This window comes from Terrapene carolina, unplaced genomic scaffold (genome assembly GCF_002925995.2).
Source record: "Terrapene carolina triunguis isolate 2854851 unplaced genomic scaffold, T_m_triunguis-2.0 Scaffold58, whole genome shotgun sequence".
NCBI classification, from domain to species: domain Eukaryota; kingdom Metazoa; phylum Chordata; order Testudines; family Emydidae; genus Terrapene; species Terrapene triunguis.
In genome coordinates, this window is record NW_020664409.1 from 111,535,175 (window position 1) to 111,556,750 (window position 21,576).

Consider the following 21,576-nt stretch of genomic DNA (forward strand, 5'->3'; position numbering starts at 1 on the left):
TTACTAAAGTCTAGGTATACCACATCCACAGCTTCTCCCTTATCCACTCAGTCCTACTTCTTGTTCAGCTAATCGCTAAGAGAAACAAGTTTGTTTTCATTTATAGGAGATACCGCTGCCTGCTTCTTATTTACAAAGTCACCTGAAAGTGAGAACAGGCATTTGCATGGCACATTTGTAGCTGGCATTGCAAGGTATTTACATGCCAGATATGCTAAACATTCGTATGCCCCTTCATGCTTTGGCCACCATTCCAGAGGACATGATGACACTCATTAAAAAATAATGTGTTAATTAAATTAGTGACTGAACTCCTTGGGGGAGAATTGTATGTCTCTGGCTCTGTTTTACCTGCATTCTGCCATATATTTCATGTTATAGCAGACTCGGATGATGACTCAGCAAATGTTGTTCATTTTAAGAACACTTTCACTGCAGATTTGACAAAATGCAAAGAAGGTACCAATGTGAGATTTCTAAAGATAGCTACAGCACTCGACCCAAGATTTAAGAATCGAAAGTGCCTTCCAAAATCTGAGAGGGACAAGGTGTGGAGCATGCTTTCAGAAGTCTTAAAAGAGCAACACACCGATGCGGAAACTACGGAACCCGAACCACCAAAAAAGAAAATCAACCTTCTGTTGGTGGGATCTGACTCAGATGATGAAAATGAACATGCATTGGTCCGCACTGCTTTGGATCGTTATTGATCAGAACCCGTCATCAGCATGGACGCATGTCCTCTGGAATGGTGGTTGAAGCATGAAGGGACATATGAATCTTTAGCATATCTGGCACGTAAATACCTTGCAACGCCGGCTACAACAATGCCATGAGAACGCCTGTTCTCACTTTCAGGTGACATTGTAAACAAGAAGCAGGCAGCATTATCTCCTGCAAATTGTAACCAACCTTGTTTGTCTGAGTGATTGGCTGAACAAGAAGTAGGAGTGAGTGGATTTGTAGGCTTTACAGTTTCACATTGTTTTATTTTTGAATGCAGTTATTTTTAGTACATAATTCTACGTTTGTATGTTCAACTTTCATGATAAAGAGATTGCACGACAGTACTTGTATGAGGTGAATTGAAAAATACGATTTCTTTCTTTTTATAGTGCAAATACTTATAATAAAAATAAATATAAAGTGAGCACTGTACACTTAGTATTCTGTGTTGTAACTGAAATCAATATGTTTGAAAATATGGAAAACATCCACAATATTTATATAAATAGTATTCTATTATTGTTTAACAGCACGATTAATTGCATGATTAATTGCAATTAATTTTGTTAATCGCTCAATTAATTGTGATTAATGTTTTGAATCGCTTGCCAGCCCTAGTAACAATGTCAGTGCACTTATCTGTCTTCTTTACAGTGGCTGAGTGGTGCAGTACCAAACCCCCATAACACAACAAGGGTCAATGCAATAGCGTCCATAAATGCAGTGAAGCTGGGAGTGAGTTGAGTGACAAGGCAGAGGGCGGGATCAACACACCCGTGGGTGACCCCCAGGCTGGAGCCCGTCCCCCTGCCCTACCTGTAGGAAGCGGATGAGGTAGCAGAGCACCATTTTGTTGATCCTGGGCAAGGAGTGGATGACTGCGATGGCTGCCTCTGGGTTCTCGTAGTGGGTGATGCACTGTTCGTAGAACTCGTGGGGAATCAGCGGCTCCTCCAGCTCCCGGTACCAGAGCTTCAGCAACGACGCTGCGGAGAGGAGACAAGTAGCAGAGCTCGTGTTAGGTTAAAAAAGAGAGATGCAGAGCTGAGTGTGCAGGGATGGGGCAGGGTGCTGGGTGGAGTGGGGCAGGGTACGTGGGAGTGTGGGGCAGTGTGCATGGGGGAGTGCACCAGGCAGTGGAAGCCCTGATCCAGCAAATCTGACTCGGGCAAGCTTTGATGTATCCGGGGTTCTTAGAGAGTCTGGAGTGCCGGCTGCGCCCCTGCATCTCACTCCCCTTGGACAATGACAGCAGCCTAGTCAGTTTCACTCTCTGCTTCTCCCCCACCTCATCCCAGGTGGAGGCCTGTCCCGGCATGACAGTGCCGTCATTTCCATGTCCCCATGGAGCCAGCATCTTGACACATGGCAGGCGCTCCCAGGCCATGTTGATCTCCGACCGACCTTCCCATCACAGTCACCAACCTGCCTCGGGATTTCAACCGTTCAACTTTCTACATACAGCTTTGAAATCTGACCCATTTGTTCCTTATGGGCCCCCGAGTTCAGGTGAGGTGGGGGGGGAGGAGATTTGGCATTTCTAGGGCCCCTGATTATAGGGTGAGGCGGGGGAGGGGATGTAGCATTTCTATGGGCCCCTGGTTACGGGGTGAGGCAAGGGAGGGACTGTGGTGTTTCTATCAGATCCCCAGGAGGACGACAGCTTATCAATGCACAAAGGTTCTTGGAGTTATGGCCATCTGAGAGCACTGGCTCTACCCAATGATTTCAGCCAAGAAGCCATTGGCAGCTAGTGAGCGAGCCCCAGTGCTCACAGGCACCTCGCCCCAATGTGCAGAGGGCCGGCCGGCCGCTAGTCATCCTCGGTGTAAACGCAAAGGCAAGGCATGAAGCGACTGGCAGGAGGCTGAAGGGAGCCTGCTTCCACCGGTGCTGTTTTGGTTTGGTTTAGAGTCCTGCACTGGGCACCAACTGGCAGGAAGCGTCGCTGCTTAGAGAGCGATCGATGCTGCACCCTTGGGAGAGAGCACGCATCCGTAGCCCAGTGGGGAGAAGGGTTCTGGGGGAGCGTGGCAAACAGCTCTTCCAGGAATCTAACCGGCTGCTCGCCCCAATGCTGCTTGTGTACTCTGTTGCATTTCGCTCCACTTGGAAACTAGGCGGGTCACCTTCCCTTTGGGGGCCAGATCCTCAGCAGGAGTCAGTGAACCTCCCCTGATCGACACCGGCTTCTGCTTCTCACCCACTCCTTCAAGGCTGTTGGGTTTGTGTGATGGCTCCCTATTAGGGGTCATGAGCAAGAACTGAACCCAGGACTTTCAGTGCTAACTCCAGGAGCCTCTGCCACTTGAGCTAAAGGAGCACGTCCATTAACAGGTCACAGTAGTAGGCTCTTATCCTTTTATATGGAGCACTCACTAGTGGGGAGAAGCAAAACCAATGAGCTGATTATATTTGTGTTTCCCAGCACTGCAGGTGAGAGGTTTAAATCCACCACTCCGTTCCCAGTGATATTTATCACCTCTCCCCCAGGCCCATTTCTATTCCTGTTTGGCTCTGGCAAGCCCACGGTTTCTATAAAGCAAACACTTGGTTTGACAGCACCAGCCCCTCTTCAGCTCACAGAACCAGACCCTCAGTCGTGCATCTGCACCCACCCACGTTAGAGAGAGGAGATGGTTTCCCAGCGCACTCGCTGATCCATTTCCTGCAACCAGCCCATTGCAGAGCTAACAATGCAGAACAGCGTCATCTACTCAGAGCGCAGCAATTACAGCCACGGCAGGTTTCCGGAGGAACCGCAGCAGCTGCAGGAAAACGTCGCTCTGGGCAGCGCAGGGAGCAGCAAAGCACCGGCCACAGACGGGCACTGGCACAACCAGGTGGATTTTGTCGGCGGTGCGTATCGAGGCACAAAGCCCTGGAACTGGGTCACACAGCCTCAGGGCAAGTGGAAGCTGAATGACAGCCAGAGAATATGGGAGACGCAGGGGAAGGAGACAGGTAGAGCCTCTGTGTCAGGGCTCTGGACTGGTCAGGAGTCATGCAATGAACAAAAGAGGCAGCAGTGCAAAAAACCCATGACTCGACCCCATACAGATGCCAGGGGCCAGCCCTAACCGGGGCACCAGCAGCACAGATTCATCCTCCTACGCGGGCACCACAGCGAGGGGCAGCTGTGCTGTGAGGGAGTCTGCTACGTCATCGCAGAACCAGGATCAGCCAGGGGCGGGGCCCCAAATCCACACGAACCCAAAACCTACTCGCACAAAAGCAAATGAGAAAAGATGGCGAATGGAAATCCAGTTTCTATTTTGCTTAAAGGGCTGAGAATAATCTCCACTGCCTTTCAGCCAACTCCACTCACCGCTGGGCCGGGCCGGGGCTGGCATGGGAGACGCCAAGGAAGTGCATTGGTAAGCAGTATTTGGCAGAACAGGCCTTTGGCCAGTGAGAGAGATGCTCAAACAGGGTCGGTAACATGGCGTTCTCCTGCCATGGGACAAGGAGCTTATCAATCATAGAATCATAGAACTAGAAGGGACCTCGAGAGGTCATCTAGTCAAGTCCCCTACACTCAAGGCAGGACTAAGTATTATCTAGACCAGAGGTGGGCAAACTATGGTCTGTGGGCCACATCCGGCCGCGGGACCCTCCTGCCCGGCCCCTGAGCTCCTGGCCACGGAGGCTCGCCCTTGGCCCCTCCCCTGCTGTTCCCCCTCCCCCACAGCCTCAGCTCACTGCACCGTCGGCGCAATGCTCTGGGCAGCCGGGCAGCGCAGCTGCAGAGCCGTGGCCTGACTCGGTGCTCTGGGCGGTGCGGCTGTCGTGCCGCCAGCCATCGGTGCTCCAGGCAGCGTGGTAAGGGGGAAGGGAGCGGGGGGGTTGGATAGAGGGCAGGGGAGTTCGGGGTGGTGGTCAGGGAGCAGGGGTGTGGATAGGGGTCGGGGCAGTCAGAAGGCGGGGAACAGGGGTGGTTGAATGGGGGCAGGGGTCCCGGGGGTGCAGTCAGGAAGGAGGGGGGATGTTGGATGGCGTGGCGGGGGGCAGTCAGGGGACAGGGGGTGGTGGATGGGGTAGGAGTCCCGGGGGGGCCGTCAGTGGGCGAGAAGCAGGGAGGGTCAGATAGGGGGTGGGGGCCGGGCCACGCCTGGCTGTTTGGGGAGGCACAGCCTCCCCTAACCGGCCCTCCATACAATTTTGGAAACCCGATGTGGCCCTCAGGCCAAAAAGTTTGCCCACCCCGATCTAGACCATCCCTGACAGGTGTTTGTCCAACTTGCTCTTAAAAATCTCCAATGATGGAGATTCCACAACCTCCCTAGGCAATTGATTCCAGTGTTTAACCACCCTGACAGGAAGATTTTCCTAATGTCCAACCTAAACCGCCCTTGCTGCAATTTAAGCCCATTGGTTCTTGTCCTATCCTCAGAGATTAAGGAGAACAATTTTTCTCCCTCCTCCTTGTAACAACCTTTTATGTATTTGAAAACTGTTATCCTGTCCCCTCTCAGTCTTCTCTTCTCCAGACTAAACAAACCCAATTTTTTCAATCTTCCCTCATAGGTCCTGTTTTCTAGACCTCTAATCATTTTTGTTGCTCTTCTCTGGACTTTCTCCAATTTGTCCACATCTTTCCTGAAATGTGGCGCCCAGAACTGGACACAATACTCCAGTTGAGGCCTAATCAGCACGGAGTAGAACGGAAGAATTACTTCTCGTGTCTTGCTTACAACACTTCTGCTAATACATCCCAGAATGATGTTTGCTTTTTTTGCAAAAGCGTTACACTGTTAACTCATATTTAGCTTGTGATCCACTATGACCCCAGATCCCTTTCTGCAGTACTCCATCCTAGGCAGTCATTTCCCATTTTGTATGTGTGCAACTGATTGTTCCTTCCTAAGTGGAGTACTTTGCATTTGTCCTTATTGAATTCATCCTATTTACTTCAGACCATTTCTCCAGTTTATCCAGATCATTTTGAATTTTTATCCTAGTCTCCGAAGCACTTGCAACCCCGCCCAGCTTGGGATCATCCACAAACTTTATAAGTGTACTCTCTATGCCATTATCTAAATCACTGCTAAAGATATTGAAAAGAACCGGATCCAGAACCGATCCCTGTGGGACCCCACTCATTATGCCCTTCCAGCATGTCTGTGAACCACTGATAACTACTCTCCAGGAATGATTTTCCAACCAGCTTTGCACCCACCTTATAGTAGCTCCATCTAGGTTGTATTTCCCTAGTTTGTTTATGAAAAGGTTATGTGAGACAGTAACAAAAGCCTTACTAAAGTCAAGATACACCACGTCTACTGCTTCCCCCCATCCACAACGCTTGTTACCCTGTCACAGAAAGCTATCAGGTTGGTTTGACACGATTTGTTCTTAACAAATACATGGTGACTGTTACTTATCACCTCATTATCTTCTAGGTATTTGCAAATTGATTTCTTAATTATTTGCTCCATTATCTTTCCGGATACAGAAGTTAAACTGACTGGTCTGTAATTCCCCGGGTTGTCCTTATTTCCCAGTCTTCTGGAATCTCTCCCATCTTCCATGACTTTTCAAAGATAATAGCTAATGGCTCAGATATCTCCTCAGTCAGCTCCTTGAGTATTCTAGGATGTATTTCATCAGGTCCTGGTGATTTGAAGACATCTAACTTGTCTAAGAAATTTTTGACTTGTTCTTTCCCTATTTTAGACTCTGATCCTACCTCATTTTCACTGGCATTTACTATATTAGAGGTCCAATCGCCACCAACCTTCTTGGTGAAACCAAAACAAAGAAGTCATTAAGCACCTCTGCCATTTCCACATTTTCTGTTATTGTCTTTCCCCTCACATTGAGTAACTGGCCTACTCTGTCCTTGGTCTTCCTCTTGCTTCTAATGTATTTGTAGAATGTTTTCTTGTTACCCTTTATGTCCCTAGCTAGTTTGATCTTGTTTTGTGCCTTGGCCTTTCTAATTTTGTCGCTACAGACTTGTGTTATTTGTTTACATACATCCTCTGTAATTTGACTGAGTTTCCATTTTTTGTAGGGTTCTTTGAGTTTTAGATCATTGAAGATCTCCTGGTTAAGCCATTAATAATGTTCTTCTTTCTAAGCTACTCTTTCCCCCTGAGAGACAAGCTGTGGGGTTTTATGGACACAGTCAGACACTGGTCCTGCAAACAGATTTAGGATTTACTGGCTAACCCTGCAGGGGGAGAAGGCTGGTCGGAAAAACAGTGTCACAGAAGCCTTCTGCTGTCTGCTCCCAACCTACACTCTCCTCCCTGAGCGGCTGCTCCAAAGGGAATTGGCAGGGTAAGTGGGCACTCTGCAAACATGGCACTGGAGAGACATTGTTTGCTGGGAGTCCATCCAGGTGAATCCCTTACAGCCAGGAGTCAGACTCCAGTGAACTAAAGGAGGAAGAATTAACTTGTGCTTAAGGCACAACTGGGAGCCAGGAGACCTGAGTTCTAGCCCGGGATCTGCCACAGCGTGAGCAGGTTACTTAGAGTCCAATCCTGCCTTTGCCACGGGCTGAATTCCCACTGGAGGGGAGAAATGCTCCCTCTGCAAAGAGCCTGCAGGCTCAGGTCCTGGCTGGTTGTTGCCTCAGTTTCCCCATTTGTCAAATGACACTGACCAGCTCTCAGCAGGGGGTTCATCCCTGGAAAGGAAGGTGCAATGTATCAATGAAAATGCTGGGCTGGGAGTATGAGACCAGTTTGCCTCAAAGGTAAATTCACTCCAGGACCCTGCATGGCAAGAGGAGTTGTTTGGTGTCATTCTTCTTTGGACCTTTACATTAATACCCAGTAACCTATAGATTCAGCCGCAGCTTCTGACCCACTGTGGGCTGCCTGCTGCTGTGGGATGCTGGTAGTGGTGCCATGCCCAGTACCTGACAGGACGGGCGCTACACAAAACAGCGGCCATGGGCAAACTTTGCCAAGTGAGGGCTGCACTGGGAGCTTACTGGGGATGTCAGGGCCTGACCCTTGTACCCAGGCTCCCATGGCACCAGGCTGGGGTAATTCTTTGCAGACACATCCGGAAGAAACACTGCCCCGAAGCTTGCCCACCACACGGCATCTCCCAGGATGATTTCTCCCTCTCAGTCCCCATCTGACCGTGTCTCAGTGGAGACGCGGCACCAGCATTTGTTCTGTGTGCACGGATGGGCCACCTGATGGCGAAGCAGCCTGCTGATGCAGGTGTGCTGCTCTTTCTCGGCTCTGCGCGCTGCGGACGGCCCCTAGGCGTTGGCTGAAATGATTTGTCAGACTCAGTGCGCAGCCTGGGCGTGACGGGGCTGTGACAGGATACCCGAGCGGGTCATTATCTGCAGCAGCAGGACACAGCTCTGTGTGGCTGCGATGAACCGAGGTTCACCAGCATGCAAGCAAAGATGGCTCCATCTTGGGCTGCTGGGTGCCATCTGGGGTGTTCCCATTAAACAATCGGGATCAAGGTGTCCTTCCTGCTGGCTGCGCGACACTGTTAAATGAGCAGCCATCAGTCACTACTGACCGGCATCGCCGGAGCCCATTTACTGGCTAGCAGAGACACGGACGAGAGTGATGTGACTGTTTGTTTGTGTGGCACTGAGGATAGCGGGTCTGATTGCTCCGGGAGGCAGCTCCCCAGCCAGCTAGGGCCTTAATGATCCAACCCAATAGAACCCAGAACAATGCGTCACTTGCTTGCTGCAAAATGCATCACTTCACACACAAGCTGGTGCAGTGCCCAGCTTAGAACAACGCATTGCAAGTCTAATCTCAAAGCAACAAACGCCAGGATGATGGCAGCCGAGAGGGAATCTCAAAGCACTTCCCCCACCACTGAAATGCAGCCAGCTCTGGGGTGGAACATGACAGCTGTTTAAGAACATGAATCGATGCCATCCAGCATTTCGGGGCAGGAAGTGAAAGAGAATCCTGCACCCAAATGGCAGGGAGGATGTAGGAAGCAGAATGGAATGAGACAATTTGGAATTTGGCCAGGATGGCAGGGTTCACATTCCAGTTCATGGGAAAATGGTCTTTAGTGAGTACGGAAACGCAGTATTCACTGTCATACAAACGAACTAAGGCAACGACAGGATTTGCTCTTCAATAGACATAACGCCTTTTAAACACAAATCTCTTAGGAACTCTCTAGATAGGCTTTTGTAACTATAACATGGCGAGCCGGTGCGACAACTTCTTCTGTGCCGAAGGAGCAAATTCTTTCTCCAGGACCCTCTGTGCAGCTGGGAGTCGAGAGAAGTAGCTACAAGCAATGTGGGAAGGCTGCCTCCAAGGGACTGAAATAAAAACCAAGGAAACAAAGGATTCCCGGACGACTCCCCTTACCCCACCCAGAGAAAGCCCAGGCATCGCAGGAAGCTATATTTATGACTCAGTAGGGGTCACTCTCCCCTCTTAGTCAGTACAGGCCCCACTGCCCCAGCACAACGCTAGGGGGTGCTGTGGTACAAAGAGAGGTGTGGATGATTTAGTATGGGGTGCTCTCTTCTCTGAGTCAGTAGTGTATTGATACCTCAGTGTGATGCTAGGGGGCGCTGTGCTACTGGGGTGTGTGTGTGTCTTTTTTCAGATGAGGCATATATCGTAGGTCAGGGGTCCCCAACGCGGTGCCCGCGGGTGCCATGGCGCCCGCCGAGGCATCTAAGTGCGCCCACGTACTGGCTGGTGGACGAGCATCTGCCAAAATGCTGCCGAATTTCGGCGGCATTTCGGAGGCGACGCCTCTGGATGCTGCTGCTTGTTGGTGGCATTTCGGCGGATGCTCGTCCGCCGCCACGGTCCGTGGCTTGTCGTCTGGCGCCCGCCAGATGAAAAAAGTTGGGGACCACTGCCCTAGGTGCTGTCCACTTGTGCTCATTTGGCATCCCAGAGCACTGTTCACTAGAGTCATTCATCCTGGTTCGTGGGAAAAGTCTCCCCTGGCAGTGTCAGCTGCATACGGGGTTCTTCACTTTCTCTCCTACACACCCTGTGTAGCCTTTGCTGGTAGAGAATGTGCTGCCACGCTCAGCCCAGAGGTGGCTGCATTGCAGCGGCAGGTGAATGATCCATAAACAAAGTGCTGTAAGCAGACTCGGTGCACTGCTCGCGATTCCATCTGGGGCTGGCACACCTTGCGTCTGTCCTACTGAAGCCAGTGTTGTGCAATCGGTCAGCAGCCGCCTGCTTCTAAGCAGGAGACGTGTGCGTGTGGGACAAGCCCCAATCCCGCCGCAGAGGTGCCCTTGCTGCCCCTCGAGGTTCTGTCCTCAAAACAATCCCTGACTGTGACAGCCCCGCAGGAGAGCAGGAGCTCCCCCAATGTAACAGTTGCTCTGTTCCCCCACGGGGAGACCTGACTCTGGGCAGACAGCAGGCTCAAAGCCTAGGCACCTCTTGCACCTATCGGATAGAAACTCTGCTTCGAGGGACCCTCTCTTCCACTGGGTTTGGGCAGCCCCATGCCCACTGCAGGCACCCACTGCAATCAAAATAGATACGGTCTGGGTTAGACCCACAGACTAACATGGAGCACTACTGGAGGTGCCTCTTTCTGACAAGAGGTGAAACCACGACCCTGGTCTCTTGTGTTCATTACAGACCTGGTGGCAATTCTTACACGAACCTGGTGTCCTGGACAAATTCTAATGTGGGTGATTGTAACATGCCTCCCTAGATCACCCTCTGCGTTTTCACTTAGACACCGTATTCTTCACTTCCTGTCCTGAAGTGATACGCAGCCCTGCGGTGAGCTGTAAATCAGCTGCTGTGCTCCACCTCAGAGGTGGCTGCATTCCAGTGCTGATTGAAATGATTGCCACATGACCTGTATTGTACTCCCCAAGAGGGATGTGAGGCGGCAGTAGATAAAGTGCTTTGAGATCCTGAGGTGGAAGATTCCATAGGAATTAATCAATGATTATTAATTATTATTAATAATATACCTGGCTCATTCTACAGCTCTGGCATGTGGACAGACCTCAGCAGTGTCCATTCCCCTCACCTACCACAGCTTCACAAAGAATTCAGGAAGCAATGAAAATGCTACCAGAGAGGTCAGTTGGCTACATTAAAAACTCCCCAACATCCAGTGTCATTAGGCACCGTCTGGATGGAAATGTGCCTCTGGGGACAGTGATTTGCCATAGCCTCAGAGCTCAGGGCTGGCCTTTCCTGGCCACAGCTACACAGTGCGGGCAGGTTATCAGGATGCAAGAGAGGTCAGGGTGTCCCACCTAGCAGGATGTGGGACTAGTGCAACTGGACTGCGGTTTGGAGCCTGGTGGGCGATTCCTGGCTGCTGACAGTGGATTGATAGCACAACTGACAGGAAACACTGGGAGCGGATTCAGGATGTAGGAATAAGGGGAATGAGCAGACGTCCCTGTAGTTACAGCAAAGGCTGCAGGGAATCCAGAGATGGAGCGAGGGACTTAGCCAGCAGTCCAATGTAGCTCTGAATGCCGGCGTGAGCACCCGGGCCGGCGGTGCCTGCAAACCTGGAGGACTTCGCTGCAGCCAGCGAGCATCTGGCAAGCTGGAATCGAGGCCTCTCCCCTTTCTCCCATAGACCTCCAAGGGGTCAGGAAGGCTGCTTGTTAATGGCTGTCTGGCTACTGAGTGCCTGTAGTCACGCCACCTTGTGTTGTGAGCCTGTCAACTCTGGCAAGCTAAGTCGGGTCAGGCTGGCTCAGTGCTTGAACTGGAAACATCTAATGGTGGTGCTGATGTGCCTGATAGGACTGTGCTTGGGGCAGGAGTTCTGGCTGCTGATTGGATGGAAGCCATTTCGGATATCCAAATGGGAAATGCTAAAGAACCTTCCAAACCTCTAGTAACCCCGCTGCTGTTCGCTCACCTGCCCCACTGTACAAAGGCACCACGCAGCCCCTGTTCAGCCTCAAATGATGCAGCTGCCCTGCCCTAAAGTGCGCAGTTGTCTCCAAATGAGTCAATGGGCCCCCTTCCCCTTCCATTCAGCAGACCCAGGAGGCTGTATAGGTCACTACACCCAGCACTGACATGCAGCCCCCTCTGGGGCAGGAGAAGGCTGTTTCGGAGAGAAAAATCATTGTAAATAGCTAGATAAACCGCTGAGGAACCAGCACTTGGGTTTGAAATGTGTCTAGATGTGACCCCATCAAGGACACAACACCCTCTTCTCTTGAATCCATAAGAACATAAGAACGGCCGTACTGGGTCAGACCAAAGGTCCATCTAGCCCAGTATCCTGTCTACCGACAGTGGCCAATGCCAGGTGCCCCAGAGGGAGTGAACCTAACAGGTAATGATCAAGTGACCTCTCTCCTGCCATCCATCTCCACCCTCTGACAAACAGAGTCTAGGGACACCAGTTCTCACCCATCCTGGCTAATAGCCATTAATGGACTTAAATACCAGGTGTAACCCTGCTAACATGCAGCAGGGAGTCTACCCGGAGGGCATGGCGGCTCCAAACACATGGTGTCTGCTGCTCTCAGCCTGTGGGGCATGATCTCCCTGGGGTGGGAGGGTGTCCCAGCCTCCAGGCGTGCTTCACCACACAGATCCACTGGGCATTTGACCCCACCACACTGACCCACTGTCGCCAATTATTTTGAATTTCCTTGCCCAGCGCTGGGCTGACAGTCCCAGCTGGAGAGGAAATGTGACATAATACTAGCCATGAAACTGACAAGAATGTCAATTCCACTGCTGGTAGGCTCCCTGCTGTGAAACTGAGCCCCTCCCTGGGCTCACAGCTGTGTTCCCTGTGCAGCTCTCAGTGCCTTGCACTATACTAAGGGGGAGGGGGGAGGGAAGTGTGTGCTGCAAACCTCAATGTAGGCAAAACTGGACTGTGCACAGTAAGCTAATGAAAATCAAACCTGCCGTGGAAGCCTCATATGGCAGGATCTGCAATGTCCACAATATTGCAAATGAAGTAGGGCTTTCTTCCACTTAGGAAGAAACAATCAGTTTCACACATACAGAATGGGAAGAGACTGTCTAGGAAGGAGTACGGCAGAAAGGGATCTAGGGGTTCTAGTGGACCACAAGCTAAATATGAGTCAACAGTGTTTGTGGCAAAAAAAGCAAACATGATTCTGGGATGTATTAACAGGTGTGTTGTGAGCAAGACACGAGAAGTCATTCTTCCGCTCTACTCTGCTCTGGTTAGGCCTCAGCTGGAGTATTGTGTCCAGTTCTGGGCACCGCATTTCAAGAAAGATGTGGAGAAATTGGAAAGGGTCCAGAGAAGAGCAACAAGAATGATTAAAGGTCTTGAGAACATGACCTATGAAGGAAGGCTGAAAGAATTGGGTTTGTTTAGTTTGGAAAAGAGAAGACTGAGAGGGGACATGATAGCAGTTTTCAGGTATCTAAAAGGGTGCCATAAGGAGGAGGGAGAAAACTTGTTCACCTTAGCCTCTGAGGATAGAACAAGAAGCAATGGGCTTAAACTGCAGCAAGGGAGGTCTAGGTTGGACATTAGGAAAAAGTTCCTAACTGTCAGGGTGGTTAAACACTGGAATAAATTGCCTAGGGAGGTTGTGGAATCTCCATCTCTGGAGATATTTAAGAGTAGGTTAGATAAATGTCTATCAGGGATGGTCTAGACAGTATTTGGTCCTGCCATGCGGGCAGGGGACTGGACTCGATGACCTCTCGAGGTCCCTTCCAGTCCTAGAATCTATGAATCTATGAATCTATGAATTGTAGGCTCTAAAGTTTTACATTGTTTTGTTTTTGAGTGCAGTTATGTAACAAAAAAAATCTACGTTTGTAAGTTGCACTTTCACGATAAAGAGATTGCGCTACAGTACTTGTATGAGGTGAACTGAAAAATACTATTTCTTTTGTTTATAATTTTTACATTGCAAATATTTGTAATACAAATAATATAAAGTGAGCACTGTACACTTTGTTTTCTGTGTTGTAATTGCAATCAATATATTTGAAAATGTAGAAAAACACCCAAAATATTTAATAAATTTCAATTGGTATTTTATTGTTTAACCGTGCGATTAAAACTGCGATTAATCGCGATTAATTTTTTTAATCATGATTAATTTTTTTAAGTTAATCGCGTGATTTAACCGCGATTAATCGACAGCCCTAATTGTTACCCTTCCATGCTACCCCATGTGTACATCACATGACCACAGTGACGCGCATTTCCTGTCCTTCCTGGCCCTGAACTGCACACAAAGCTACACACAGAGCCACAGCTAATAATAATAGTCACAGTTCAGGGCAACTGCACCTGCATTCCCCATCCGTGGCCCACCAAGGGCATCCACTGTAGGCTCCAGGCTCCCAGTCATCACCTCTCTTGGTGAAAGACCCGCATCTCACTCACTCCTGCCTGGGGTTTTAAGGCTACACAACTCCCTGGGTTACATTGCAATGTCCCCAGCAAACCAGACCAGCTAAACAGTCCAGAGCCTGTGCCTTGCTTTCTTTCCAAAGGCTATGATCAGTGTGTTGTCTGCAGTTATAAGGTGTTGCCCACAGTTGAGTTATCTCACAACTCCTTCTAAGCAAGTACGTTTATTCTGAAGGTAAAAGCATTACAGAGACAATGTTTTAAAACAATCAAAGAACCTACACGCCAGAGAACACCCATTGGGGCCCTGTCAACACGCATCCTCCCCTCGAGGGAACTCCCTCCTGCTCGGACACAGCATTGCAGGGGACTTTGCATCACCTCCCCTCTGGAGGCCACTTTCTCAGCCATAATGTCCAGCCCCAGCCAGTCTCTTCTCTGGACTCTCTCACTGGGTCTCCTGTGGCTCCACCCTCCGGCCAAGTGACAACACTTCAGTCCCCTTCCGGGGTTCAGCTCTAAGCCAAAGGTCCTTCACCACCACCACCCCAGGCTTTTCCCTGCTGGCCTTCTGCCCCCCTTCTGTCTCATTCCCTGGCCCTTGCAGGGCCTAGGTAAGGCTTTCTCCGCTATAGGGCCCCACCACAGGAGGTGACCCTGCTCCTGTAGCTCTGCCCTCTGGCCACAGCCAATCCCAATGAATGGACCTGCTTTCATGCCTTTCCCAGGGAGAGGGAGCTCCCCAGAGCTCCTCTCTCCTGGGTCTTTTCCCCTCAACCACTCTGCTCAGTTGCTTATACAACCCAGCTCCACCTCCTCTGGCCAGGTCATTAGTTAATCACCTCCCAGGTGCGGAGCATAACTAAGTAGGTTCTTTCCCTTGCTTTACAGGAAATGGGGTTAAGCCCATCGCAGGCCTAGTAGGGCGAGGCCTTCCAACCCTTCCCCAAGGATGGGGTCCCCCTTGGACAGGAGGTCCTGCCCACTCGCTGGAGCAGAAAGCAGGCCCTGAGTCAGTTTAAACTCAGGCTATTTATCCCAAAGGCCTTTCTTTGTCTGTTGGTGTCTGGAGAACCCAGTCTAGGGAGCCTCTCCAGGAGGGGTGGACCTCTCGAGGGGTCACAACCTGGCTGGCTTGCCTTGATCACCTCCCACTGGTTTTAGTCCCTGGAGGAGCTGTGGTCCCCCTCCCCCATGGAGTAGACGCTGGCAGACACCTGGGTGGGGCTAATAGCACAGAGGGTAATTTTGAGCTGCCCCAGAGCTGTCTGAGGAGCCGGTGGTGATGAGGCATTTCCCTGCACGCTGTAACCTCTCTCCCTTCCCCAGGTGTTCGTGCAGCCGGCTAACGTGGCGGTCACCAAGATGGACGTCAATAACCTGGCCATGGTGATGGCCCCCAACTGCCTGCGCTGCCAGTCCGATGACCCGCGAATCATCTTCGAGAACACCAGGAAGGAAATGTCCTTCATCCGGGTGCTGATCCAGCACCTGGACACCAGCTTCATGGAGGGGGTCCTATAGCGGCGAGCAGGGGGAGGAGCCAAAACCAAATCTGACGACGACCACAACCCACCCAACCCCCAGGTCAATCAGCCGACGAGTGCGAGCCAGACACCGCCAAGGGAAGGACAGGGCAGCCCTGGGCAGGGCCTCTCGTCCCCGTCACACCGTGTCCCCAGCGCCATGTCGACCTGGCCTAGTCCCGCCTCTCTCGCCCCAGCATCTCTCGTCATCCTTTGCCCTCTAGTGTCATACAGGAAGTGGTGGCGGGATCCCGCCAGTGCTACTGGCCAAGCGACAGCCGCCCTCCCCTGAACCAGACCTCTGGAGATGTCGCTGCCCATTCCCCCAGCCAAGCCGCCATGGAGCAGCCTGCAGGGTTAGCCTGGCATGGCGGCCACCTGCAGGTGAGGCTCAGGAGTCCTGCCCGGCGTCCTGGGCCTGCAGCCACTATGGGGATGTGGGATGCCGGGCCTTGCCCCCGCTCTCTCGCAGACAGGCGTCCAGGAGAGCCACTCCCAGCACGCCACGTGCTTCCTAGGGGAGGGGGGCGTTTAAGATGGCAGCGTGGATGGAGGGGGAGATCAGAATAAGCCAGCGAGCATCACCAAGGCCTCCCAATGCTCCTGCCCTGGGGCCAGCGCTGGCTGGGAGGGTGGGTAGGACAGTCTCCAGGCAGGGACCGCAGAGTGGGTATTTGCAGCAGTCCCACCCAGCCTGGGAGCTAGGGGATATCTGGCGGGAACATTCATGTGGAATAAGGTATGGATCTGTCTGGTAGGATAAAACCCCTTGGTAGGAAGGGGTCTAAGCCCCATGCAGGCCCCATCAGCCCAGCCCCCCAGTGAGAAGAGGGACCCCTTTATGGCAGGAGGAGGGGGCCAAAACCAACTCCAAGTTCTCAGGGCAAAGCTTGTGGTCAGGCGTCTCCGTGACCCAGAGCCGTTTGCAGCCGGTGATGTCACTTCCCCTTCCTTTCCTCCTCTTCATCAGCTGCTTGTAAGCCCAGATCTGATGGCAGCGTCTGTTGAGAGGGGCTGGGAGGGCGGGTTGTCGACTGAGCAGTGATTGATTCTCAAACCCTGAGACCTACCAGCCCTTTCTAGACAGGATCTCTACGCCTTGAACGTAACCCCCCGCGGGGAGGCTCAGGGCAGGGCAGAAAGCTATGACTCTGCAGCTGTTTTGTCCTGGTGTTCGATTCACGCTCCCGGGTGCTGCCTGGGCTCCCGTTCCAGAGCAGGACAGCCAGGAGGGGCCGGGCTTCATTTGCCATTTGGGCTGCGGCTGGCGCAGGGCTCGGCTACGTCTCAGCAAACCCACAACCCGAGCTAGAAGGGGATTGTCCCCGGCTTTTCCTGACTCCCCTCAGCAGTGAGCCGTCTCTGCCTGCCCTAGAGAGGGCGACAGTGCCTAGCCCGAGCCGGCAGAGGGTGTGTGTCCCATCGGCTCCACCTGCAGACGATGGATTTAACCATCAGCCAGGGATAGAAGAATGACCATCCTGTGTATGGGTAGGGCGAGTTCACTTCCGGGGTATTTTGCCCATGTGGCCCATGCATCAGCAATAACTCCATCGCTGATTTCCAAGACAACATCTGCTCGGTCTCAACCCAGACAAGGCTGGCGCTGGCCGGCGCTGCGTGCGGCAGGTCAGGCCCCAGCTCGCTGGGCCCCAGCTCCATCAGCTCAGCCCTGCGGAGGGGAGTTGTTTTGAGCAGGGCGCCATTGGAAGAGACGTGCTGTCGGGAGTGGGTGTGGAGAGTGCCAAGGAGCTGGTGTCACAGCAGCACCCGGCGTGCCAAACCCTTCCACTGTAGCAATCTCCCGCCTGGGCCGTGTCAGGGCTGTATTCTGCCGCAACAACCAGGGCAAGGAGGCTGCCGTGCTGAACCATGGCAAAGAGCAAGGCCTTTAAAGCACTATTGGTGGAGGTGCTGGCTCCTGAAGGCAGAGAGAGACCGAGGGGTTCTCTCCTGCTGTCAGACAATGAAAATTTCGGTCAAGCTTGTGAAAATCCCACCTGGCAACACGTTCTGGATGGCCCTTGGCATCAGCCCCAGCGAGGCGTCGTGGGCTTCGGGATCACCGGCTCAGAGGGCTCTGGGACCCAAGGCGGAGCTGAAGTCATCAGCAGTGCCAGTTTTCTCTCTTCCTTGCCGTCTGGAGGGTCTCCAAGGCTGATGGCTGCCGTTGCTCTGTGGGAGCTGGGAGGCTGGTGGGAAACGGTTACAATCCAGCTAGTTCCCTCCCCTCGAGGGGCTCTCCTTGGGACAGTCAGGACCGATGCAGGCTGGACTCGGGGCTCTGAAAGTAGCCCTGGCGTCTCCGCCTCCCCATCTGACAGGGGCAAAATCCCTTCTTGTCGAGCCGCCTGGCGAGTCTGAAATGCCCACCTGAGCCCCAGCATCTCCACGCTCCGGTGCCTTCTGCAGTCGGCCCGTTGCCCAGCTGCCACCCCCAGGCCTGCGCTCGAGCAGATATCCAGCTCTATCCGCCTTGACCTGAGGCCGGTTCCCTCCTAAGGGTCTGTTGGCCTTTAGAGTTCACATGTATTAAAATGGAGTCCAGCTCAGGACGCAACCAAACCTGCCCCTGAGCAGCCCGGTGGTGGCCCTGGGCTGTGTCTCTGGCTCTGCAGTGCACCGTCCCATCTCCCTGTTTTTATAGCGCTCCCCAGTTTAACCCTGAGCTCCTGGCTCGTGCCCCCCACCCCCTGCAGGAGAGTTAACCTCTTGGGTGCTGGCGCTCAGGCAGGGACCCTGTGCCCTACCACCTAGGTTTACATTCCTCCACGTTAACTCTCTTCTCCTCAGCCTCTCTCCCAGCTCTGCTCTTTAACCCACAGCCCTGCTTCCGTGGGATCTCAGCGGAGGAACTGGGTTTTCTGTCTGACCTCTGTTTGCTTGATGATTCCTGTTAATGCTGGGAATCAGACTCTTGGCAGCAGCAAGACAGTGTGTGTGTGTGTGTGTGAGAGAGAGAGAGAGAGAGACCGACCTGCATTCCTTCTGCTAGCCACAAGGATTTCACTTCACAGTGCCAAGGGACCTCTACCTCCTGGGGGACCCATCCAGTGACAGGTCCCCCACGCTGGATTCCTCCTCAGCCTCTGTGTCCCGATCAGCTCGGTTCAGCATTCAGCTGGGATGGTTCCCCCATCTCACCCCGCACAGCCGGAGCATGGACAGCCCAAGTCTGAGCCCACAGACCCCTCCTGCCTCGCTGAGACCTTGTTTTCATCTCACACTGCCATCAGTCTGTGGCAGGCAGCGGGGTCCTCGGTGCTGCTCAGCCCGTGGCAGCGTGCAATGGCTGGGTGCCCCAGCAGCAGGCGCTCTAGGGAGCCGTGAGCTCACCGACACGCCAGCCGTGCAGTGTCCTCAGCCACACTCCAAAACATCCTTGTGGCTCACCAGGAGAGAAAATTGCAAAGGGTCCTGGGCGGAGAGCCCCATCCCCCACCCGAGGGGTCTCTGCAGAGCCCCAGAGAGTCTGGCTGAGTGTCTATACCTTGGATGTCAGGTTGATGCCAAAGCCCTGGATGCGAGGAGCAGAGTGCAGTGCATACCCGCTGTGCGTCCCACGGCGCTGGGGTGCGTCAAGGGCCTCTGGCCTGTCTTCTGTGGCTCCCACCCCCACAGGAACAACGGGCTGCTCTCTGGGACCGAAACTGCTGTGTAGAGGTAGCGCACAGCACCGGTGGGGCCAGTCACACATGGTCGGGCAGGAGAGTCCAGCCGGGATTGTCCTGTCCTCCCTGCCAAGCTGGGAACATCCCCCTCTCCGGGACAGGGAAGGAGCGACCCCTGCTGTTAGAGACAGGCTGGGCTTGAACAGGGTCAGGCCACAGAAGCAAGAAGTCAGATCTAGCCGTCCGTCATCTCGGGTATTTCTCATGTGCTGTCACTGTGTGACTAAGTGCCAAGAACACGCAATAGCGTAGCGCTAACATTGTCCACTGGGCCCTCACTCGTCATTCTCCAGGATTCATTCACTGATACGATAAATCTTTCTTTTCCTTCTCTCTCCTCCTCCTCGTCACCTGGCCACGAAGAAGGCTTCTCATTGAGTGTCAAACACGCTCAGGATTGGGCTGGCTCTCCTGTGGTGAGGAGTTCCACAGTCCGCCAAGGAGGCTGTGCCCAAAGACCGGCAGTTCTTCCAGCCTGGAGGAGGGGCCTCATGTCACACTGCTTCCTGGCTGGCAGCTTTGAGCTTCTGGTTAGTTACTTCCCTACAGCCTCCTTGGGGAAGGGAGTCCCTGGGAACTCGCCAGCAGCTGGGCTGATAAGAGATTAACCCCTTGGTGTTTTCACTGCTTCCCACCAGTCCCTCCCTCCAGCCTTTCTCGGAGAAAGGGAAAGAGACAGCCAAACCATCTCAGCCAGCCTGTTCCTCAGAGAGATGATGGGCATCAGGGAACCTGCTGGGGGAGGGACGGGGTCCAACCCCATGCACATGAACCCCACAGCCTTGGACGATGGCAGGGACAGGTGTGCCGAGCTGGAGCCCAGACGCGCCGTGATTCCCTCCATGCAGCTACAAAGAGCAAGTGCCTTCAGCTCCCCGAGAGAGCCGGCCCCAGCAGCAAACGCCCTCCCTGCCCACACACCTGCCGGGAAAGGAGCGAGAGACACAGGTGCTGTGAGGAGTCTGAGCAGCCCAGCAGTGGCTGGTGCTTTTGTCCTCGGTCTCGGTGCGGTCCCAGACCCTCCTGGAGAACAGTCTGTTCTGCCTCTGGGACGGATTAACTAACCCCTTTTGTGTCTCCAACCTTCCCTGATTCCTCGCGGCCCCCCCCCGATCTCAGCTGGGGTCTCTTTGGCCTGGGCTTCTCTTGTCCAGTCCGACAGTGAGATTTCATCCCCTCCTACCTGAACGGTTTTTCTTGCCACTCACGTGGACGCGTTGCCAGCGGATGTGTTCCAGCCATTTGCCGGAGCCCAGGCAGTGCTGAGCCCCACTAGCCCCCGCCAGAGAGGAAAGGAGCGGAAAGCTCCCTGCACCTTGCTGGAGGAAACCCAGGGGTGCTGTACCCAGCTCAACAAGAGCTTTCAGGTGTGTCCCTGCCAGTCCCAGGGAGTGGTTCCCTGGACGCCAGTGGGCTGTTCCCAGGAGTGAGGAGTGCAGGGTCATCCCAAGGGGGAGTGCCCCCACCCCGGCTCCCAGGGTGCTGCTAGCTGGGGTGACTTGGCCATTCCCCATACTGGGCTGGGTCAGTGCTAGCAGCACTTTAACAATGTGCTCAGCCATTTCCGCCCCCCAGGACTTGGAATGAGAAGTGGATTTCACTGGGCTGGGCCTGGACAAACCCTCTCAGCTGTGTGACCGATCCGTACCCTGGGGAGCCTCTGCTCAGTTATGCCCCCGACCTGCCATGTCTGGCCTGTTTCCCTAGGTCCACATGGCAATTAAAAACCTACAGCTGGCCCGGGCCAGCTGCCTCGGGCTTGCGGGGCTTGGGCTAAGGGGCTGTTTCACTGCGGTGTAGACGTCCAGGCTGGGGACCCTGCAAGGCGGGAGGGTCCCAGAGCCCGGGCTCCAGCCTGAGCACGAACATTTACATCACAATTAAACAGCCCCTTCCCCTTAGCCCGAGCCTCACGAGCCAGAGTCAGCAATTGTCTGACTGCAGTGTAGACAAACCCTCGGTGACTCTGGCTGCTTGTAGGCCTTGTAAATACTTCTAAGGGCTGTAACCAGGTAACCATTCAGATAAGCTCCAGCTGCTGCAACAGACCAAAGGGGGGAGGCGAAGGGTCCTTCCCACTTACTTTCCTGTTAACAAGTCATCTGATGGCTTCAGCAGGGGAAATTCCCCTCCGAGAGTCATGGTTCTCCCCACAGAGGTCCTGATCCTTGAGGGAGGCTGGTGGGCTTTCTGACCAGGTCTCCTGTAACTCTCCTGAACCCAGTGGCATTAAACCCGAGGGCCAGGGCAGCGTGAGAGAGCAGGGTCAGTCATTTGACCTGTGACTGTGACTGTTTCCCCGAGCCCTCCTGCAAAGTCCATGGAGAATGTGTCCCCAAAGATGTTGCAGGATGCAGGGCCCCAGA

General features: G+C 53.3%; 1 protein-coding gene across 1 annotated transcript in view; it reads left to right on the forward strand.

Moving 5' to 3' along the window:
• Nucleotides 1–18,464, forward strand: part of LOC112119635 (rho GTPase-activating protein 39) — a 127,388-nt gene extending 108,924 nt beyond the window's left edge. Inside the window, exons 6-8 of the mRNA XM_029913406.1 lie at nucleotides 3,415–3,690; nucleotides 9,702–9,763; nucleotides 15,343–18,464. Coding sequence (XP_029769266.1) covers nucleotides 3,415–3,690; nucleotides 9,702–9,763; nucleotides 15,343–15,537 — 533 coding nt within the window. The 3' untranslated portion in view covers nucleotides 15,538–18,464. The remainder of the gene's footprint in view (nucleotides 1–3,414; nucleotides 3,691–9,701; nucleotides 9,764–15,342) is intronic.
• The last annotated feature ends 3,112 nt before the right edge of the window (nucleotides 18,465–21,576 follow it).